The 22,169-nt window shown below is 52.7% G+C and overlaps 1 protein-coding gene across 7 annotated transcripts in view; it reads left to right on the top strand.

The window, feature by feature from the left end:
• The window catches only part of UNC13A (unc-13 homolog A), a 62,609-nt gene that overhangs the window by 29,917 nt on the left and 10,523 nt on the right, over positions 1–22,169 (top strand). For 2 of the 7 annotated variants that reach the window (XM_029917390.1, XM_029917393.1), the window contains exons 17-41: positions 348–575; positions 1,457–1,598; positions 1,707–1,876; positions 2,422–2,537; positions 3,568–3,731; positions 4,122–4,272; positions 4,569–4,637; positions 4,956–5,045; positions 5,258–5,392; positions 6,891–7,024; positions 8,290–8,375; positions 8,579–8,705; positions 9,440–9,536; positions 9,916–10,059; positions 10,836–10,919; positions 11,464–11,541; positions 11,764–11,852; positions 12,307–12,459; positions 13,834–13,957; positions 14,877–14,882; positions 16,653–16,691; positions 18,327–18,356; positions 19,766–19,822; positions 20,210–20,290; positions 21,136–21,283. In XM_029917390.1, coding sequence (XP_029773250.1) covers positions 348–575; positions 1,457–1,598; positions 1,707–1,876; positions 2,422–2,537; positions 3,568–3,731; positions 4,122–4,272; positions 4,569–4,637; positions 4,956–5,045; positions 5,258–5,392; positions 6,891–7,024; positions 8,290–8,375; positions 8,579–8,705; positions 9,440–9,536; positions 9,916–10,059; positions 10,836–10,919; positions 11,464–11,541; positions 11,764–11,852; positions 12,307–12,459; positions 13,834–13,957; positions 14,877–14,882; positions 16,653–16,691; positions 18,327–18,356; positions 19,766–19,822; positions 20,210–20,290; positions 21,136–21,283 — 2,742 coding nt within the window. The remainder of the gene's footprint in view (positions 1–347; positions 576–1,456; positions 1,599–1,706; positions 1,877–2,421; positions 2,538–3,567; positions 3,732–4,121; positions 4,273–4,568; positions 4,638–4,955; positions 5,046–5,257; positions 5,393–6,890; positions 7,025–8,289; positions 8,376–8,578; positions 8,706–9,439; positions 9,537–9,915; positions 10,060–10,835; positions 10,920–11,463; positions 11,542–11,763; positions 11,853–12,306; positions 12,460–13,833; positions 13,958–14,876; positions 14,883–16,652; positions 16,692–18,326; positions 18,357–19,765; positions 19,823–20,209; positions 20,291–21,135; positions 21,284–22,169) is intronic. The other 5 variants (XM_029917396.1, XM_029917395.1, XM_029917391.1 and 2 more) reach the window with 4 other exon arrangements.

Below are 22,169 nucleotides of genomic sequence, written 5' to 3'. Positions count from 1 at the left end.
TAGCTAAACTGTCCATGAGATGATCTTACTGGGAGTCTGTAAGGGAGCCTGGAGGCTCAGAGAGGGAGGGGGCTCAGCAGGGGGGAGGAGTCAGAGAAAGGACGGAGTCTTGGTGGCAGGCGAGGCTGATGCATGCAGAAAGGTGGGGACTCCAGGGGGAATGGGTAGGAGGATTCGGAGAACATGTAGACCTCTCCGGCAGCTCTAGCTTTGGGGACTGAGTCACCTGAAGCCCCACGACTTCAAGGACTCTTGGCCGCAGCCTAGGAAGCTTTGGAGTGGGAGCTGGGGTTCTCGCTCCGGTGAGGGGGCGCGCTCTGGACAGTGACCGCTCTCGGCGTCCACAGGAGCTGCAGAGAAGAGCTCCAAGCACGGGGCGGAAGACCGGACGCAGAACATCATCATGGTGCTCAAGGACCGCATGAAGATCCGGGAGCGGAACAAACCTGAGATCTTCGAGCTCATCCAGGAGATCTTCGCCGTGACCAAGACGGCGCACACGCAGCAGATGAAGGCGGTGAAGCAGAGCGTGCTGGACGGCACGTCCAAGTGGTCAGCTAAGATCAGCATCACTGGTGAGGTCGCGGGGGTGCAGGTGGCCACAGAATCCCTTCTTGGTCCCCTATGCCCCCTCCTGTGGCTCTGGTGCTGCATGTAGTGTGTCCATATCTTTCCCACGTCCCTGTGTGTGAGTGTTTGTGCTCACGCAGGGGGCACGTATGCCTCCAAATGGGAGTGCCTGACACTCTCTGCATGAGTTTCAGTTCGCGCCCCCAGAATCTGATCCCAAGAAGAAGAGCTGAGGGCACTTTATCTAGGGGGTGATGCCATGGGAGTTGAGAAGTGAGCCTGGGAAGGAAGAAGCCCTACACAGGGTGTCAACGATCAGGCAGTGCAATTGACAACTGTGGCTGTCCCCCCCTCCCCAGGACCACTGGGGGACAGTGTTGAGCTTACACAGCAGAATAGTCCTGCCCAGAAGTGGGGACCTTAGGGTGTTTAATCCATGTCCAACCTCATTCGAATTTCCCTGAGAGCAGACTCCGAGAGGAGGATTTCAGGGCAGATGGGTATCCGGAAAATGGCCCCAGGAACCCCAGTGTAGGTGGAGACTTGAATCTGGGAGCAGGAAGAGAAGGAGCCCTGAAGGGGGTACCAGTAAACAGGTGACTCCTGGAGCAACTGTAGGGTCAATCCTGCTGGAAATTTCAGGAGGACAACGTGGAGAATTTGGCCCAGGGGAACCTTTCCATTGGCATCAGTTAACACTCCCTGGGTGTTAACTCTCTAGCAAGCCCTTCATGGCTTGTGGGTGTTCCCAGGGGCTCCCATGGTCAGAACAAAGCCCTCAGGCCATGTCACAGGTGTCCCCAATAGGCAACCAGGAACTTGTGTCCTGAGTGAGCATGCCTCACTCCTTGAGCCCATGTTTGTATTTGTCCTGTGTGTCTTCCAGTGGTCTGTGCCCAGGGCTTGCAGGCAAAGGACAAGACGGGATCCAGTGACCCCTATGTCACTGTCCAGGTTGGGAAGACCAAGAAACGGACAAAAACCATCTATGGGAACCTGAACCCTGTGTGGGAGGAGAACTTCCACTTGTAAGTGCTTGGCTGAGACCCTGGCCCCCAAGGAGGAGCTCTGGGGGCTCCAAGACCAGCCTGTGCCGGCCACCTGACCCCAGCCTCTGCCTCCTCACCCCCCTACAGTGAGTGTCACAACTCCTCAGACCGAATCAAGGTGCGTGTCTGGGACGAGGATGATGACATCAAATCCCGTGTGAAGCAGCGGTTTAAGAGGGAATCAGATGACTTCCTGGGGCAGACGATCATCGAGGTGCGGACACTCAGCGGCGAGATGGACGTGTGGTACAACCTGGGTGAGCATGGGTGGTGTTCCGCAAGGGGACAGGGAGGGTGCCCCAGGGAGCCCAAGTGGGGAACCAGCGGCAGGAGGAGGTAGTCTAGGAGCCTAGTCTGATGGGGAAGATAGCATCTGTGAGGCCCAATCTGATGGGGGAGGAAGCAAAACCTGGGAATCCCAATCTGAGGAGAGGGGCACAGACTCAGGAATCCTAAGATGAGTGGACTTTGGGGATCTCAATCTGATAGAGGAAGCAGGGCTGGGGGCCCAGTCTCTGGGAGAAACAAGGCCTAGGGCTCCTGGTTAAAGAGGAAGATGCAGACTCAGGAATTTAATCTGTGCTAGGAAGCAAGGGTCTGGAATCCTAGTTTGAAGGAAGAGACAGGGCCTAGCAAATTCCAGGCTGACAGGAGCGGCACAAGCCTAGGGAGCTGATCTGAGAAGAGATACCTGGGTCTTAACTTCAGGGTCATGACTCCTGGGCTACAGTCATGCAGACATTAAAATATCCCAGGCCTGTGCTGGGAAGTTCTGTTGCAGACATCCCTTTCTGTTCTGCAGACAAGCGGACTGACAAGTCCGCTGTATCAGGTGCCATCCGGCTACACATCAGTGTGGAGATCAAAGGCGAGGAAAAGGTGGCCCCCTACCATGTCCAGTACACGTGTCTGCACGAGGTGAGGCCCCTCCCTGCCTGCACAGCCCGCTGTGATCTCCCACACTGCCTCTACTTGCCATCCTGACTGCCCCAGCTCCGCCTTCCTATTTCCAGCCACTCCATCTGCACTCTCTGGGCCTCTAAGACTATCCCCCATGCCATTCCTACTGCCTGGAGAACTCCTCCCTAGCCATCCAGCCTCAGGACCTCCTCCTTTGGGAAGCCCTCCTTGACCTGCAGGCCGACATTCATTACCCAGCCCCAGGTCTTCCATCTATCCCGGACCTGAACAGGGGGCTCCTGGAGAGGACTCAATTTTCGAGTGAATAAATGATCGAATGGACACATAACTGATGATTGGATAAAAGGATGGGCGGATGGACAGATGTGTGGTTGAACTATTGGAAGTATAGATGAGTGGATTGGGGGCAGTCGGATAGGCGGATTGGTGGAAAGATGGATGAATGGATGGATGGGTGGATAAATTGATGGGTAGATAAATAGATGATGGATGGTTGAATGGGTGGCTGGGAGAATTGCTGGATGGATAAACTAAGTTGTGAGTAGACATATGGGATGGATGGATATGTGGTTGAATTATTTAAAGGGAGGATTAGCACACGGGTGAAGTTTTGGGTAGTTGAATGGATGGGTGGGTGGATGAGTGTATGAACGGTCAGGCAGACAGATGGATGTTTAGATAGATGCATGGATGGAAGGATAAATGTATGAAAGGATAGAGAAGCAAATAGGTGGACTTTGGAGTATTTGGGTTGATGGATGAATGAGTAGATAAGTGGAAGCATGGGCAGATGGGTGGATGGACAGACAGATGGATGATTGGTTAAATTGTTACAAGGACAGATGAGTAGAATGGTGACATTTTTGGTAATTGCAAGAGTTGATGGGCGATGGGTGGATGAAAGAGTAGATGAATAAATCAATGAATAAACAAATGGCTGGATGGTGTTAGCTACCCCCAGCCTGGGCTCTCTGACCCCTTGTGCCTCCTTGCACTCTTCATGATGCCTTCTCCCTCTTGGTGGCAGAACCTGTTCCACTTCGTGACAGACGTGCAGAACAATGGGGTTGTGAAAATCCCAGATGCCAAGGGTGATGATGCCTGGAAGGTTTACTATGATGAGACAGCCCAGGAGATCGTGGATGAATTTGCCATGCGCTACGGCGTCGAGTCCATCTACCAAGCCATGACGTGAGGCTGCAGGCTGGGGTGCACTTGAGGGCAAGGTGCAAGAAACCTGGGTGGGGGCATTCCCTAGCAGGCACTGGCAGATCTGGGGTGCAAGGGTTTTTGAGAAAAGGAGCCAGCGAGGGTGTGGGTGTAGTGGACATTCTGTAATCCCCTGGAGGTTAGGAAAGTGCACCTTCTGGGAGCTAATGTGGCAGCGTGAGAGTCAGAGTTAGGGGCAACCCAGAGAGGACACAGAGAGAAACTTGGAAGACACAGTCAGGCAGACGGACTGGTTTGAGGGTCAGAGGGAGTCACTCACAGATGCTGTCTTGGAGGCATTCTGGTGGGGAAACACTGCCTGTCCTGGCTGGATGTGAAGCCCAATTCCTCCCACTCCCTCCCTCCCACCAGCCACTTTGCCTGCCTCTCTTCCAAGTACATGTGTCCTGGGGTGCCCGCCGTCATGAGCACCCTGCTCGCCAACATCAATGCCTACTATGCGCACACCACCGCCTCCACCAACGTGTCCGCCTCTGACCGCTTCGCTGCCTCCAACTTTGGGGTCAGTCCCAGGGACCGGGGCTGGGGGGTGAGGGAGAGCCCACCCCTGTGCTGGCCAGATCCTGTATGACTCCGTGGTCTCCAATCTGGACCTCACTTGCTCTGTGACTTTGCACTGGTCATTTGTCCTCTCTGAGGCTCAGTTTACTTCTCTGTAGAATGGGAATGGATATTGTGAAGGCTCATTTCAATGATGGATGGGGTGCACTTAGTGTAGAGGAACACTCACCCTATACGTCAGCCACCTCGACCCCCCTGTCCCTGCTTCCATCCATCCATCCTCCTCTACCTCCTCAGAAAGAGCGCTTTGTCAAGCTCCTGGACCAGCTGCACAACTCCCTTCGGATCGACCTCTCCATGTATCGGGTGAGAAGTGCAATGCATGATGACTTGCTGGCTCCTACACATGTGTGTGCCTGGAAGGGAGAGCTCCCAGCAGATGCCCACGGGAGGACCCATCTTAACACGTGGAATGTGTTCCTTTCACATGTGCACACATATATGGGCAGCACCTGCCCAGTGTGCTTGGTGCATCCAACCAGCTCCCGCACCAGTTGCTTCAAGGGGTTCTCATGGACCCCCACCCACTTCCCGGAACTTGAGAGCTCTTGTATTTTCCCTAAAACGCTGTCTCCCCCCACCCAGACTTCTCCATAACCCAACATCTCTTCTCCCTTCCAACAGAATAACTTCCCAGCCAGCAGCCCAGAGAGACTCCAGGACCTCAAATCCACTGTGGACCTTCTCACCAGCATCACCTTCTTTCGGATGAAGGTAAGAAGGGGACTCAGTCTCAGCAGCTCTCCAAGGGGCATTCTCCAGGACTCTTAACTCCTAACCAAGTGATATTTCTCCTGGAGAATAGGGCCCTTTCTCAATGACTCTCTGCTTTCATATGGCTACATTTCCTTAAACTCATAACTACTTGTAGCCACTTCCTGGGTACCTCCTGTCCCAGCTATGCGTGCCTGTCTCCCTCCCTCTAGGTGCAAGAACTCCAGAGCCCACCCCGAGCCAGCCAAGTGGTAAAAGATTGCGTGAAAGCCTGCCTCAACTCTACTTATGAGTACATCTTCAACAACTGTCATGAACTCTATAGTCGGGAATACCAGACAGACCCGGTGAGGACCCCAGATAAAGCAGAAAGGAATAGGGGATACCGACCAGGCCCTGACCAAGTCTCAGATCTTCCCCTTCTCAAGTGGTTTAACTGAGCCTCAGTATCTCCCTCTGTAAAATGGAGTTGTAAACCCGTATGTCAGGATTGAGGAGAAGATTTAATGAGCTCAGTAGATGCTCAACAAATTCAGTTTTAGATCAGGTTAGTTGAGTTTGGCATATAGTGTGCCTAGGATAGAATTGCTGTTCAATAAATGTCAAGTTGAATTGAATTTCTTGAGTAAAATTCAGTTTGGGTCATTTCAATTCCATTTATTTGAGATCTTTCAGTATGTGGTTATCTATACATATAATGTCCCAGGATTGCCAATAAGGTTTCAAGGAGCTCAAGCCTTATTAGAAGGGAAAGATGTATACATTGGAAATTCACAACCTAGGGTGATTAGCCCTGGGATGGAGGACTTGCAAGAGCCTGTGGGAGCTAAGGTTACCCCTACCTCACCTTGGGCTTCTGATCGGAGATAAGATAAGCTCAATTTAGTGCAATTTTATTTCATTCTGTTCATTTACATTCACTTGAGTTGAAATCAAGTCAGTTTTAATTAACTTGGGTTGAGATTAGTTCAACTATAAACTGTTCAGCCCCATTTCTTTCTTTTCAGGTGACTTAAAAGTGTTCTTGGCTAACTAGTGAGCAGAGCTGAGTTGGTTTCAGTTGAGTTGCATTGAACAAAAACATATTCTTTCTACTTAAATGAATTGAAGTTATTGACTGGGTTGAGTTGGCTTGAGTTAGGATGAGCTGGGTTGTTGCCTTGGGTATAGTTGAGTTCAGATGAGTTGGGTTGAGGCGGGCTCATTTCAGTTGAATTTGGCTACATCCATTACACTGATTGACTACAGTTGGATTGAACTGGCCTGAGGATATTAGGTTGAGTTGAATGGGTAGAGTTGGATTGGGATGACTTGGTTAAGTTGAATTAGATTAAGTTAGATTGAGTTGAGTTCAAGTCCATTTATTTTCATTATTTTGGCTTAGGATAATGTTACTCTTGGACGAGTTGATTAGGTTCAATCCAATTGAATTCATTTGAGTTTAATTCAATCCAGTTAAGTTTAATTCCACTCTACTCAGTGTAATTGGCCCAAGTTTGGTTTCATCGAATTAACTCTGAGAACCTCCATCTGTTAAGCTAAGTGGGCCAGATTGGCATTCATTTCAGTTCCATTTGGTTTCATGGGCTTTGGGTTTTTTCAACTAAATTCATTTCTATACAATTTTATGAGTTGAGTATAATTAAGGTTTGTTGAGCTGCATGGACATGAGCTCTGTTTAGACCAGTTCACAAGAGTTCAGTGTCTTTTCATGCAGCTTTCCCACTTGAACCACACACTATTAACGGGGTCCCTTCCTCACTAACCTCCTGCCCCTCAATAAGGAATAAGCTGAGGCACCAACCCCTGGATCCCTTTGGCCAACTTCTCCATTGCCCCTTCCAGGCTAAGAAGGGAGAAGTTCCTCCAGAGGAACAGGGACCCAGCATCAAGAACCTTGACTTCTGGTCCAAGCTGATCACTCTCATAGTGTCCATCATTGAGGAAGACAAGAATTCATACACTCCCTGCCTCAATCAGTGAGTTGTGTATTCATGCAATTAATTATCTGGAGGGGTGTGTGTGTGTGTGTGTATGTGTGTGTGCACATAATTTTGTGTCTTATGTGTAAAGGCAATCATGTCTAATACACATAAAATGTGTATGTGGTGGCAGCTGTAGCTGTGGTTGTGCCTGAATGAAATATGGCATAATTCATAAACATAAACATAGAACTGTATGTGTACAATCACTAGTGTAATCGGATATGTAGTTTGTACATGTTGATTTGTGTGAATAACAATGTGTACATATGTATGTAATAGTGTAGATTCATAAATAATGATAAGCAGTATTATTCAAGTATTTAATACGTGTTAAATCCTCTATCAAGTGTTTTACATTTAAATTGCAATATATCTTGTGTGTGGATGTAATTCTGTGTATAGTTGTGGCCTGTGGGTTTAAATGTATATTGTATATATGCATACAATTATGGAATGCACTTCAATATACAATATTGTGTATTGTGTAATTGCATGTGAATATGTATATAGTTTTATATGGATTTATATATCTGTAGAATTTCCATCTGTGTTAGCTGAATGAGCTGTTGTGTCTTATTTTTATTTCTCCCTGAGTGCTAGAGGGGCTCCTAACCCTGGTGTGCCAGTATCTCTTGCTTAGTTAGATATTTAGTTAAGATCAGGGATTTGGGATTGATGGACTGAAGGGTGGATGGATGTATTGGAAGATGGTTGGAGATATGATTGAAGGGAGAGATGAATGGATGGATGGATAGTTTGGTGAAAGGGTGAGTGGATGGATGAAGGAATGGCTGGCTGGCTGTAGGGATGGATGGATGGATGGATGGGGAGATATTGAATGGATGAATACGTGGATTAATGGATAGATTGGTGGAAAGTTGAATGGGTAGATAAAGGAATGGATGGATAGTTGATTGGATGAAGAGATACATGGATGATGGATGGATGGATGGATGGATGGATGGATGGATGGATGGAGAAATGTGTGAGTTGACAGACTGATGGATGAGTGAATGGGTGGGTTGAAAGACGATGACTGGGTGAATGAATGGATGGAGGGATGGAGAGATAGATGGATGGAGACTCAGGGAGAAGCAGGGCTTCAGTTCAGAGTCACTCAGCAAGCCAGTGGCTTTGAGGGAGCTTGAATCCAGATCCCTCTGCCTGTCCTGCACTACCCTGTGGGTAGGAAGGCCAAAGCAACCTGTGCCATCTTGCATCCATCCACCAAGGTTTCATACTTCCATGACCTTCACCAGGTTTCCCCAGGAGCTGAATGTGGGTAAAATCAGTGCCGAAGTAATGTGGAACCTGTTTGCTCAGGATATGAAGTATGCCATGGAGGGTAAGTTCCCCGCCCCTGCCAACCACCCCATGTCTGCCAGCCTGGCTATGGCACGTAGCTGTGCCTCAGTATCCTGTCCAAGGCTGTGAGTGTCCTGGATGCTCAAGCTTGAGGTTGGACACTTATGATGGCCAGAACGGGTGCTGCCAAGACAGAGGGTGGAGACCCTCCTGACTGAGCCACATCCATTCTCCCCCTACCAGAGCATGACAAGCATCGCCTGTGCAAGAGTGCTGACTACATGAACCTACACTTCAAGGTCAAGTGGCTTTACAACGAGTATGTGGCAGAACTTCCTGCCTTCAAGGACCGTGTGCCTGAGTACCCTGCGTAAGTCCCTTGCCCGAGCCAGAACTGTAGTGCTGACAGCTAGACTGAGGCCCAGAGGTGAGGGCTGACCTACTCATGGTTCCCCAGGCATCAGGGTCACAGTGGGGTACACACCAAGCATTCCCTATTTTCAGCTATTAGCCTGTGGACTCCTATAGCCCAGACAATTAGTATCCATAAGTATCAGGAGCTGCACTGAGCAGTCCTATGTGCCTTGTCCCACTTAATCCTTTTGACAATTCTATAAGATGGGAGCATTATAATTCCCATTTTGTGGATGAGGAAATGGAGAGTTAAAAGCCGAAGGACTTGCCCAAGGTGACATCCAATAAGTGACGGAGCCAGGATTTGAACTATGCATGTCTGACTCACGGGCTGTGTTGGAGAACGGGATGGTGGTCACCATTTACCAAGGACCTACTATATGCTGTGTCATTCACGCTCACAGCTGCACTGTGGGATAGATGCTCCTCTGTTGTACAGGTAATGGGATCCCAGAGAGTAAATGCACTTGCCCATGGGTAATTATCTGCTACCCTGACAATGTTCGTGAGGTCCATTTCATGGCTGAAGTGACCGAGGCCTGGCGGGGTAGGGAAGAATGGGGTAGCCCCCGAGGCCACAGGGTGAGTTCAAGAGAGAGGAGGACCTGCCCAAGTTCCATCCATAACCAGGCAAAGCAGAAGGCCAGGGGACAAGAGGTGGCAAAACCTCACCCCTGCTCCCCATTCCAGGTGGTTTGAGCCCTTTGTCATCCAGTGGCTGGACGAGAATGAGGAGGTGTCCCGGGATTTCCTGCATGGGGCCCTGGAACGAGACAAGAAGGATGGGGTGAGGAGACTGAGCCATGACCAAACCCCTAGTCTGCCCACAGTGGTCCTGCTCCCTCTGAGGTCCATTGGGATCCAATGTGGGGGAAGAAACAGCCCCTGAGATGAAACCAGTCTCTGAAAGGTGGCCACCATCTTCATCTTGTCATGATTTTAAAAGTTTTTTTGTTCATTCAACAAATGAAAGAGTTCGTCCAGCCGGAAGCCCTACACTTTCCATCCATAGCTTTTTTGTCTACCTCTCAGTCTCTCTGCCACAGTATCCATCTCAACCCAGGGTGGTTGGTCTCTAGCTTTCCCCATGGAGAGTGGGAGGGTTGGACTCTAGGGGCTGCCTGGCTCTGATCCCTCTCTTCCCTCTTGGCCTCCCACCCCTACAGTTCCAGCAGACCTCAGAGCACGCCCTATTCTCCTGCTCCGTGGTGGACGTCTTCTCCCAGCTCAACCAGAGCTTTGAGATCATCAAGAAACTCGAATGCCCTGACCCCCAGATTGTGGGGCATTATATGAGGCGCTTTGCCAAGGTCAGGGAGTGCGGGTAGGGTTGGGTATGGAGTCCAAATAGGGGATGGGATTGGGATAGAATCAAGGTTGGGGTTGCATTTGAGATTGGGATTGGGGTCCAGGTCAAGGTTGGGGATAAGACTGGGACTGAGGTCAAAGTTGGGGTTGGTGATTTCAGTGGGATTGAGATCAGTGTTAGTGTTGTGGTTGGGGACAGTGTTTCAGCTGAGGTTGGGGTTGAGGTCAAGGTTGTGGCTAAAGTTGGAGTTGAATTTGGAGCTGGGGTCAGAGTTGAGGATGGGTTGAGGTTGGGGTTGGCTTTAGGGTTACTGTTAGGATTGAGATTCAATCTGGCATTGAGGTTGGAGTGAGTGTTGGGATTTATGTAGAATTTGGGTGGGTCTTGGGGTGAGATTGGAGGTCAGGGCCATCCAACTAGGGTTGAGGGTTCCAGCTAATTGGGTTTAGGCTGAAGTTGAGGACTGCAAGTAGGAACTGGGATTCCATTAGGGATTGAGTCATGCTTGTGCTTGGAGCTGGGTTAATATGACGGCTGCTTGCTCTGTGAAAGAGCTGGGTCTACATGAAATGACCCAGCTACATTTCTACATGAAATGTTCCCTGGTGGTATCTCCTCTTGGTTGTGATGGTCATCCTGGGTGGAGAATGCACCCATTAGATGGGTCCATCTTAAGTGCTCATAGGAGTTTGGGTTCATCTCTGATCTCACTAGTGGCTCTTGATGGGTCTATCGAACTCCAGCCCCTGTTCTCACCCCCACCTTTATCCTCCCCAGACCATCAGTAATGTGCTCCTCCAGTATGCAGACATCATCTCCAAGGACTTCGCTTCCTACTGCTCCAAGGAGAAGGAGAAAGTGGTGACCTGTGGGGGACCCTGTCCTGTTCCCTCCCAGCCCCATTCTGTACCCACAAGGCTCCATCCTTCCCTGGGCCCTGATACTTGTGTCTGTGTGTGTCCAACTAACTGTGTGTGTCCATGTACCTGATTGTGTGTGTCTGGGGGGATCTGGAGGTGAAGGCACGCGCCTTCAGTGTGTCATTGTCTAATTCTTGCAAATGAACCTTCAGGGTGTTTGGATGTAAGCTTGCAAAGCGTTGAGACCACGTAAGAGAATATGGGTGTGTGACAGGAACTCCCCCTTCCTGCTACTCTCAGAAATAGTGCTGCAGGAGAAGCTAATTGAGCCCTGATTCCCCCTGCCAATCCCCAGAACCTCCCCCCGCCAAACATTTCCAGGAACCTGATCCCAAATGCTGTCTTCCATTCTCAGATGACCCTATGGGACTCCAGCTTTCTCTGGACCCAGACCTTGAAACCATCTTGGGGTCCCCGGCAGTGGATGGGGGAGGTCCTGGAGAGGGGTCCTGAGCCCTGAATCCCTTCTCTGTTTGCATCTCCAGCCCTGCATCCTCATGAACAATACTCAGCAGCTCCGAGTGCAGCTAGAGAAGATGTTCGAAGCCATGGGAGGAAAGGAGGTGAGGCAAGACCCAGGCGGGGTCACCATCTCCCCTGTGTCCCTGCAAGCCATTGATGAGTTCCAGCTCAGCCACTCCCTCAAACCCAAGCAAGAAGCTTCACCATCTGTGCCTGTTTCCTCCTCAGCCCCTTGGGACCTCTTTCCCTGCATTGAATGAGAAAATGCCCCATTTATGTGGATGTTCTGTAAACCTGATCTGATGTCCCTTCTCCCTCCTCAGCTGGATGCTGAGGCCAGTGACATCTTGAAGGAGCTCCAGGTGAAACTCAACAATGTCTTGGACGAGCTCAGCCGAGTGTTTGCTACCAGGTGGGGGTACCTCTAGGGCTGGGAGTAAAAAAGAGGGGGCAGCCCCCACCTCTGAGTCTGGGACATCCAGAGACTCAGCAGAGGTAGTGGTGAAGACTTCAGGCTTGGAGTTAGAGCTGAGTTCAATCCTGACGTCACCACTTACTAGCTTTGTAGCCTTGGTGAGTCATTCAACCTCTCTGAACCTTACTTTACTCATCTATAAAGTGGGGATGATAATAATGCCTGGGTAGGACTGTGCAATGACATAAACAACACAAGTAAATGTCTCAGCTCAGTGCCCAATTCTGCTATTCTACACCACCCCCTCCCCTGCTCGGTTATATGCCATGGCTCCTTGATGCTTGGGATAAAACATCAAAGTCCATGGGTTAGCTTTCTAGGCCTCATCTGACCCTTTCTCTGGGAAGCCTGGAGAGTTTGGCCTGAACTCCCCCTCTCTGTGCCCCCCAAGCTTCCAGCCACACATCGAAGAGTGTGTCAAGCAGATGGGTGACATCCTCAGCCAGGTGAAGGGCACAGGCAATGTGCCAGCCAGTGCCTGCAGCAGCGTGGCCCAGGATGCTGACAACGTGCTACAACCCATCATGGACCTGCTGGACAGCAAGTACGCCAGGCTGGGTGGACTGGGATGGCCGGGGGTGGTCAGGGGCGGGGCCTCAGAAACCCAGGGCTGACCTGGAGGGGACAGTCGGGCATGTTTGCTGGGTCGTGGTTGGATGGTTTGGATGGGTGGGTGGAGGGATGAGGGGATGGGAAGATGGGTGAGTAAATGATTGGAAGGACTGGTGAGTAAATATGTGTACGGGTGAGTGGATGGTGGTTGGATGGATAGATGACATAAGAAACGGGTGGGTGGATTGATGGGTAGATTAAAAAATAAGTGCTTAGAAGGCTAGATGGAGGATAGATGAATAAAAAGATGGATGGATGGATGGATGGATGGATGGATGGATGGATGGATGGAGCAATCGATGGAAATAAGGACAAGTGGATGGAAGTGTAGATGAGAGAATGGAAGGAAGGAAAGGAGGTAGGAAGATGGACGGATGAATGGGCGGAAAGAAGAGGCAAGACGGGTGATGGATGGATGGGTGGAAGGATGGTTGGGAAGGAAGGTGGGAGGGAGGAAGGGGGAAGGAAAAGAATGGAGGGGTCATTAAAGAGAGTTGGGGGAGGGTTTGGATGGGTGGGTCAGTTGCTGGGTGGGTCATGGGGGGGTTACCCTGTCTCCTTCAATCCCCACACATCCAGTCACAGATTCTTTGTTGTTTTCCATCTTTTAAACAATTTTTAGAGTCTTATTTATTTATTTTGAGAGAGATAGGTACAGCAGGAGCTGGGGAGGGCTAGAGAGACAGGGAGAGAGAGAGTTCCAAGCAGGCTCCACGCAGTGCCTGATGTGGAGCTCAAACTCACAAACCCATGAAATCATGCCCCGCGCTGAAACCAAGCGTTGGATGCTTAAGCAGCCGAGCCACCCAGGCGCCCTGTTGTTTTTCCTCTTAGGTTTGCGCTCTTCCCACCATTCCCTTTCCCTCTCTCCTGAGCATGGCCCCTCACGGTCCCTAGTCTTCAACTTCCCATTAGTTTACCCCCCAGTCTGTTCTTTCCAACAGGAAAGTCTGACTGTATCTCTGTTGAACACTCCATGGCTCCCCAGTGCCCTCACCCGAAGGCCCAGGCCTCCCTCCCAGGTGTTAAAAGGCGAAAGATTTGTTGGATCGGAAGAGAAACCAGAGTATCCTTCCAGATGTTGAGTCCCCTTCCAGCCTGGCCCCTGCTGACCTGTCCACTTGCCATTCGCTTGTCACATGATCATGTATCATAGCCCCATCAGGCAGACCGTGCAGGGGTCCCTGGGGGGCGCTCTGTGCCCTCTTGCATGTCAATGGGGCACTTTCCCACATGTGCTGAGGGAAAGGGGCTCTGGGGTTTAGGGCGAGCTGGGCGCTCTCTCAGATCTGCCGCTCACTTCCAGCCTGACTCTCTTTGCCAAAATCTGCGAGAAGACGGTGCTGAAGCGGGTGCTAAAGGAGTTATGGAAGCTGGTCATGAACACCATGGAGAAGACCATCGTCTTGCCACCCCTCACCGACCAGACGGTGAGGCCCACAGGGGACCCCCTGGGCCGCCTCCCCTGTGGGAGCCCAGGGAACTTGAGGCCAAAGACATTGGGGCTCCAGAGGTCAGTGGGGCCATTCGAAGATCAGAGAGGTCATATATGGGTCAAAAGTCATCAAAGAGTCAAAGAGGTCATTCCTGGGCCAGATACATACAAAGAGGTCAAGTAGAGTTAAGAGATGCCTAAGGGGACATAGAAGCCACATGTGGGTCAGGAGGGCTTACGAAGGTCAGAGATCACCCAGGAAATAAAGAGGTCAGTTTGGAGATCATGGGCATCCATGGATCACAGGGGTCATAGGGGTCAGTGGGTTCATCAGAGGGTTCTTGGGGGTCGTTCAAGGGACAAGGAGGGGAGATATCATGGACTTCAAGTATCAGAGACCAGTAGAATAGAGGCTCCCAGAGGTCAATCAGGGGTCACAGAGAGCATCCAAGTTCAGAAAGGTCAAGCAGAGGTCAGCATTCAGCCAGAGACCAGGACCATGCCTCTGGAACACTTCTGGGAGCAGCCCAGAGATGGTGATACCCAGGGATCAGGCTTCCAGGTGGGAATGGGGGAACCGAGACCCCTGCGGTGGGGCATGGTGGGGCGATGGTTGCTCCCGGGAGGGGTGGGGGCCTGACTGCGATGGTACACGGGTTGGAGGTGCAGCACAGAGTGAGAGGGCATTCCTGGGTGGCAGGAGGGAGGCTTGGGGGGGTGGGCAGGGCCACCAAGAGGCAACGATGGTGGGGGAGGCTTTGGGCTTCCCGCCACCTGCCTGCCTCCTCTGGGCTGGGCAGGGGCACGGGGTCCACCCCTCGGTGCCGTCTCCGCCCCCTCCCTGACCTTCCTGGGAGACTCATGGTGACTTATTCCCCCCTCCCTCACCGCCCCGCCCCCATCGCGGCTGACAGATGATCGTAAGTAGAGGCCCTTCTGTCCGTCTGTCTGTCCGTCCGCTCTGTGTCGGGACTCGGCCCACCGCGTGGCTGCACCCACCCCACCCAGCGCCCCCTCCTCACCCACCGGCCCCCCACCCACTGTCCCACCTCCCGCCTAGATGTGCCTGTGTCTGTCTGGGGCGGGGACTTGGGGAGGGGGCGGGGCCTGGAGGGAGGGAGGCCACGCCCGCCCACCCGCCCCATTGTTAAGTACAGAGGAAGTACCTTCAGGCTCCCAAACCACAAGCCCTGAACCCAGGACTTTCACATCTGACCTCGTCCTTTAGTTGGAATTCACCCTTACCCCCATGCTCAGACTCCAGCAGGATATCAGTCTCTCCCCCGAAGCTATAAGGAGGTTAAAAGTCAAGGGAGTTCCTCTGACCTCCCTTTTGGGCTCCAAACTGTTAGCAGCCTTCCCCAAATCCAGGCCCTCACCATCTGGGTTCCTGCTCGGCTGTCCAGGGCAGACCTTCTTGCCCCCTCTGCCTTCCCAGCCCCAGCACGCGACCACATGAATCCCAGGCACATGACCAGGCACCCAGGTGGGAGACAGCATTTGTGACTTTGGTGTCAGGCCGACTTGGCGTCAAATCCCAGCCCAGCCACTCTGTCTGTGACCTTGGGAAGTCACTTCACCCCTCAAGCTCCACTTCCGTGTCTGGAAAAAGGGGTTAACTGCAGTGTCTTAGGGTGGTTGTGAGAGCCAAATGGGAAGATGTATTGAAGTGTTCATCTCGGTGACTAGCTTGGGCTGCGGCCACTAAAATTAGAGCTAATATCGTTGGTGGAGGGAGCAGGTGGACACACAGGAGGGCAGAGATCAGCAAAACCACTTCAGAGTTCCGCTTTGTGGACAAGACAGGTCGTCATAAGATTTCACCTGTCAGAAATTCACACGTAGTCATCTCACTTCTTGGTGGCTTCAGTCTGGGCCTTTGGCTGTAACCACTTGGTGGCAACATACCCAACAGTAGTATTTGTGGGAAAGGAGCCAAAGGGACTCCCTCCCCTCGAAAGAGAGAGAGAGAGAAAGAGCATGAGCAGGAGAGAGAGGGGCAGAAGAAGAGAGAGAGAGAGAATCCCAAGCAGGCTTCACACCCAGCACAGACCCTAGTGTGGAGCTTGATCCTATGACCGCAGGATCATGACCTGAGCCAAAATCAAGGGTCAGACACTCAATCAACTAAGCCACTCAGGTGCCCCGGGATTCACATCTATTGATGATTTCTTGTATGCTAGACCTCATAGCTGAAGTTACAGCCCACCTTCATGACAACCCTTTGAGTGAGGTCGATGCTATTACTCCTGTTTTGCAGATGAGGAAAGCTGAGGCTCAGAGAGGAGGAGTCACTTGCTCAAGGCCACATAGTAAACATAAACCAGAGTCAGGTTTCAAATCCAGGTCTGTCTGAATTTGGAGCCCATTTGTTCTCCTGCTGACCCAAGAAACAAGATCCTCATATATACAGTAAACAAAATTGGGTTATATTTTGGCAGTGACTTCTTTCTCTCTGGCTCTGTATTTCTATTTTTCCTCTCTTTCTCTTTCCTGTCTCTCTCTCTTACAGCTTTTAAGAGTTGCTCATTAAGTTACACACACATTCCTCCATGCACCCCAGCCATCAGCCCCCTGTGCACTGTTAGATGCCCCTTACCTCCTGTCCCCATGAGTACATATGTGATCACCCTGGGTTCCCACCCCACGTGGCTTGCCAGGTTGATCACCCTGTGACATTGTCTCTGCAGGGCAACCTCTTGAGAAAACATGGCAAGGGATTAGAAAAGGTAATGAGGACCTCCTCCATGCTGAGGTCCTGAGCTCTGGTGTCTGGGTGTGCGTGTGCGTACGTGTGTTCATGTGCATGGGCAGGAAGGTCAGATGGGGATCACAGGTAAGAGGGAGGTGTCCTAAGCTAGTCCCACAAAACCAGAAGTCAGATACTGTTCGGTCCCGCCACCCCGGCCGGCAGGGCGGTGTAAATCCTTGCGGGTCCGTTCCTGAGGGAGAGAGAGAGAAACAGGGCAGGAAGGGGACGCACAGAGACTGAGGCAAGACAAGGGATTTCTGATCAAGCCCCCGTTTATTAAGAGAAATAAATCCCACCTATATAGGATTTGGGGGCGGGAAACTGGCCCAGGTTGGTTGCCAGGTAACAGAGTCAAATGATTATTAGAGAAAGGGGAAACTGAAACTGAAACTCCGAACACAGCATCAAAAAGAAGCGCCCAGACTTTTGTCCGCAATAATGGGCAGGGGAAGATTAGCGCTGCATAAACCCGAATGCGGTTTGATCTTTTGTTCATTTTGGCTTTTTTCGTCTGGCTCAGTATGACTGTCTCTGAATCCCGGACCAGGAAACACACTCTCCTAGCCTCCAGATGTAAATCTTGTTTTTCTTGGTCGCTCCCTGGAGAGCGATATCCCCTTGCCTGAGGCGGCCAAAACTCGGCAGCTCCCAACAAGACACGACTTGATTCTTCAGAGACATGGCTTGGGGTGTGTGCACGTGTGAGCAAACGTGTACAAATGGCTCCTGTCCTCTCATAACAAAACTCAAAAACAGCTTGTCTCTGTTCTGGGTTCAGCTGAAATTCTGTGGCTTCAAGAAAGGCCCAGACACTGGACCATGGCCCTCGACTGAGACATGCGTTGTTTTCATGTACATTTTGTTGCTGTTCGAATGGGTGTTGTAAGGCGATGGGAGCTGTGGCAACACATGAACCGTTGCCCATGCTGTGCAATTCACGCAGGAACTGCCGCACCTGTGAGCACACGAGATGGGTCTTCGCTACATGAACATGAGTTGTAGGGCTTCCCTACTCACTCATCCAGCCCTTTTGGGGGCACCATTTACATGCAAGTGCATCCATGTGGGAATGAGAGTGCGTGAGTTTACGTGGGTGATTGAGCACACATGTGCAAGTGTTGGAGTGTGTGTGTGTATTTTGGTGTGTGAGTTCTTGTGTGTGTGTGTGTGTGTGCGCGCGCCGATCCAGGTGTGTGTATGAGAGGGGGACATAAACTTTCTGCACCTGCGTGGATGTGCCCCTGTGTGCCTCTAAGTACATTTCTCTTAGAAGCAGCGTTGCCAGGGAAAAGTCTTGGGAGTCGGGGGAGGAGAGAAACCCAAGCCCTTTCTCTTCTCTCCTCCTCCCTAAGACTGTCCTCCCTGGGCAGGCTATCCCCAGGCGATGGGCTGGTTCTAGCCTCCTGGCTTGTCCGGGGCGTCTAGCCCGAGCCCCCAGTGGGAGACAAGGGAAGGTGCTTAGCTGAGGAGGGGGCCCAGTGTTAGACCCAGGAGCTGGGGGGCAGCTTGTGGGCTGGGGAGTGGAACTGTGCTTTGAGGGGGCAGGGACACCCCAGTGAGCATCCTCTCCTCAGCCACCCAAACTCTGACCTCCGCCTGATTTTCTCCACAGGGCAGGGTGAAACTGCCAAGCCACTCAGATGTAAGACCAGCCTCTCACTGTCTGTCTGGCTCCCCCCCCCAACCCCCTCCCCACCCCCTGCCTCCCTCCACCCCTGTGGTCTGTGCCGTCTTGGGGGCGCACTGTGAATCCATCCGTGGTCTCTTCTTCCTTTGTCTGTCTGGTTTGCTCGTGAGGGGTGGCGGGCGGGGAGGGGGAGGCGGGTGGGGAGGAGGGTGTGGCGGGGTAAACCAAGGACCAGACAGCTGGATTCCTGAGTAACTAACTTGCTTCATGACAGCCTCAGGGCGTCACAGACAAGGACTGAAAAGAGTCACTGGACAGCCAGGATGTTAGTAACAATTGTATCTGTGGCTGGTTGACAAGCTCCCGCGGGCCAGCTGGTACACCATCCACCTGATTCCAAATATCCCAGCTATAAACGGCCCTCCCCCTCTGCCCAGCCCTGCTCAGGACCCCAGACCATCCCAGAGCCCAGGAAATGCAGGGTTCATTACCTCATTGATACTTAGGCCTCCCCCTAGCCCCCAAGCAGGTGTTGGTGCCCCCGTTAACCAGGGAAGGACACTGAGGCCCAGAAAAAGCCAAGGACATGCCTCAGGTCACCCAGCACAGTGACTGGAGGAGGCAGGACCATTGCCCCCAGCACTGCTCATGACCCTGAGACCAAAGGATAATAATAACGAACATTGAACAAAGACAGACTGAGCCCCAGCTAAGCCATGAAGTGGATATGATGTCCTCCAGCTAGATGGGAAGGTTCAGAGAGGTTAAGTGACTTGCCCAGGACCACACAGCAGAGCTGGAATTTGAACCCAGGCCCACCCGGCTCAGCAGGGTCATAACCAGGACGCCATCTTGCTGGTGTCTGTTTTGGGTGGGGTGGGGGATGGGTACGGAGGTGTGTGTTGGTGGGGAGGATTCTTCTTTTTATAAGGTCAGACTAACAGCCACCCAGATTATTGGAGAAATTCTCCCACACAGGAAATGGGCCCAGGGAGTTGGGAGGGGGGATCGTTGCGGGGGGGGGGGGGTTCACTAGAGCCCATCCCATAGTTTTCTCAAAACCCCCTGACTTCGGGCTGGAAAGCCTATCCCATACCGACAACCACCATCTGGGGCTCCCCACACCCATGGCTCCTCGCTGCCCATTATGTCTTCTCTGTCCCACAAACCTGGGGTCCTTGGGGGAAGTGAAAGGGTGGGGGATGTGCCCACACTGGGATTTGCAAGGCCAAAGTCACCACCTCTCCCCAGCACTTCCTGCGGGGAAGCTCCCGGCCTCTGCTGGACACAACCATTGCCCTGCTAGAGCCTCTGGACGAAACTAAGATGGCGCCCAGGGCTGGGGCATCAGTAGCGCGGTGGGGACTGGGACGGGTCTGGAGGACCCCCATGCTCACCTCTGCTGTGACTGTTGCTGCCTGCAGGGAACCCAGATGATCTTCAACGCAGCCAAAGAACTAGGACAGCTGTCTAAACTCAAGGTGAGGCCAGGAGTGGGGGCAGGAGACGGGGGTGGGGGGTGGGGGTGGGGAAGCTTCCTGGGGGAGAGGTCCCAGAATGGTGACATGCTCAAGGGACAGAAACCCTGCTCAGACTGACTTCGGCACAATTTGTTTGCTCCATTGTGTTGGAAAGATGTGCAAAGTTCAGCTTCAGATACAGCTTGATCAAGGGCACAAATGATTTATTTAACAACTATTGAGCACCTGTTGTATGCCATTCACATGCTAGGCACCAGGAACATAGTGATGAAAAGACAGAGCCACTCTCCAACCCCTCAGAGTTTTACAGGGATGAGGCCCATAGACAGGCAGACCCCTGAGGTAGGTCCTGCTCTGCCCACCTGGGCCCTCTCTCCATCCATTCAGGACCACATGGTACGAGAAGAAGCCAAGAGCTTGACCCCGAAGCAGTGTGCAGTAGTTGAGCTGGCTCTGGACACCATCAAGGTGAGTGAGAATTCCCACCTGTGTCATCCCAGGGGGACAGGGTGGACGTGGACCTAGGCGTGAGCCCACCTTATTCAATTTACAAACACCCCCTGATGACTCTTCCGTCGGTTCCAGGCTGGCTGATGGCAGGGCCCTGGGGAGCCCTAGGTTCAGGGAGACAGCCATGGGGCAGCCCCAGCTCTGTGGGCTCAGGGCAGGGTAGAAGGGAGGATAGGAATTGGGGGAGCCCAGGAAGGGAGAAGCGAGGCATGTGGGAGGTGGGTCTTGAAGAACGCATAGGAGTTCACAAGGCAAAGCAAACAAGGCATTCTAGGCCAGGGACCTCCAGCCTGTGCAAGAACACTGTGGTCTCCATGAAATGAAAAACATGAAAATTACTCTAAAAGACATGTTTTGCTGAGATAGAGAAGTGAAATAGGGTTGGCAACATATGAAGCAGGGTGGGCAGGAAAAGCTCCTTGAGACCTTGCCCAAAGGAAGATCAGGAGACCGACTGGCAGAGTGGGGTGTTTGAAGTGGGGGGCGGACTTCCCACCGGTGAGCGCCAGAGTGCAGAGACCCCCGAGGCAGATGCGTTCTGGGGAAGACAAGGCTGGGAGATTGCAGGGTTGGGGCCACAAAGGGCTTGGGGAGAGAGGGAGCATGGGTGTTAATGGAGAGTGCAGGAAACCCAGGGATGGGGTTGGGACAGGGTTGGAGGTTGGGGAGGAGCAGAGCACGACTTGGGTGTTTTGAAGGCCCCGGGGTCATCCAGCACACAGCAGCTGGAAGGCAGTGGGTCTGGGGAGGGGCGACTGGGGCTGCCTAACCGGTCTCACCTCCGCCCACCCCGTCCTCCACAGCAATACTTCCACGCAGGTGGCGTGGGCCTCAAGAAGACCTTCCTGGAGAAGAGCCCAGACCTGCAGTCCCTGCGCTACGCCCTGTCCCTCTACACTCAGGCCACCGACCTGCTGATCAAGACCTTCGTGCAGACGCAGGCGGCCCAGGGTAAGCGGCGGCCTGCGGGCGCGCGGCAGCCCAGCACCTACGCTGCGAGGCTGCCACTGACTCACCTCCTCTGTGACGTCATGGGCCGGGGCCATTGACCTTCCCAGCGCTTGGGAGCTCAGTGATGTCACAGGGCCAGCGAGTGAGCCACCGCTCGTGGGGGCGGGACTTCCGACGTCATTGGGCCACGAGGTGATTGACATTTCCTGGGAAAATCTATGACCTCATGAGGTCAGGAGGTGATTGAAAGCTGCGTGTGGGGCGGGACCTTTTTGAAAGCGAGGCCCTGGGAGAGATTGAAAACACTAAGGGACGCGACTGTGGAGTGCAAGATCCAGGGAGTAATTGACAGCTCGAAGCGGGGGGGGGGGGGGGGGGGGGGGGGGGGGGGGGGGGGGGGGGGGGGGGGGGGGGGGGGGCATATGACGTCATGCGGCAAAGGAATGATTGACAGTCCCAGGGATAGGCGAGACCCCGACCTGGAGGAGTGGACGGAGAGGGAGTTTCCATTTCTCAATTTCTCTCTTTCTCTCTCTCTTCTCTTGTCTCTGTCTCCTGTCCTTCTCTGAGTTCACACACAGCAGCTGGGGCTCAGGGGAGCAGGACTCCAGGGTCGTAGTTCCCCTCCCCTATTCAAAACTGGCCCTAAGACGAGGGAGAGGAGTTTGGCCGCTGACCCAGGCTTAGCTCTGGCAGTGGAATGAGGGGGGGGGGGGGGGGGGGGGGGGAGCGTTGCAGTCAAGCCCGAAGCTGGGGTGCGGGGAGCGGCCCCCTTCCCCCTCAGTCATCCCAGGGCCTGGGGCGCTCCCTGGGCCTCAGGCCTCCGTGCTCAGCTTCGTGCCCAGTCCAAGCTGCTGTTTTAAGTGTCCCTGGTGTCCCCCCCGGA

This window comes from Suricata suricatta, chromosome 12, assembly GCF_006229205.1.
Source record: "Suricata suricatta isolate VVHF042 chromosome 12, meerkat_22Aug2017_6uvM2_HiC, whole genome shotgun sequence".
Lineage (NCBI taxonomy): Eukaryota > Metazoa > Chordata > Mammalia > Carnivora > Herpestidae > Suricata > Suricata suricatta.
This window is presented reverse-complemented; position numbering and strand designations above follow the sequence as displayed.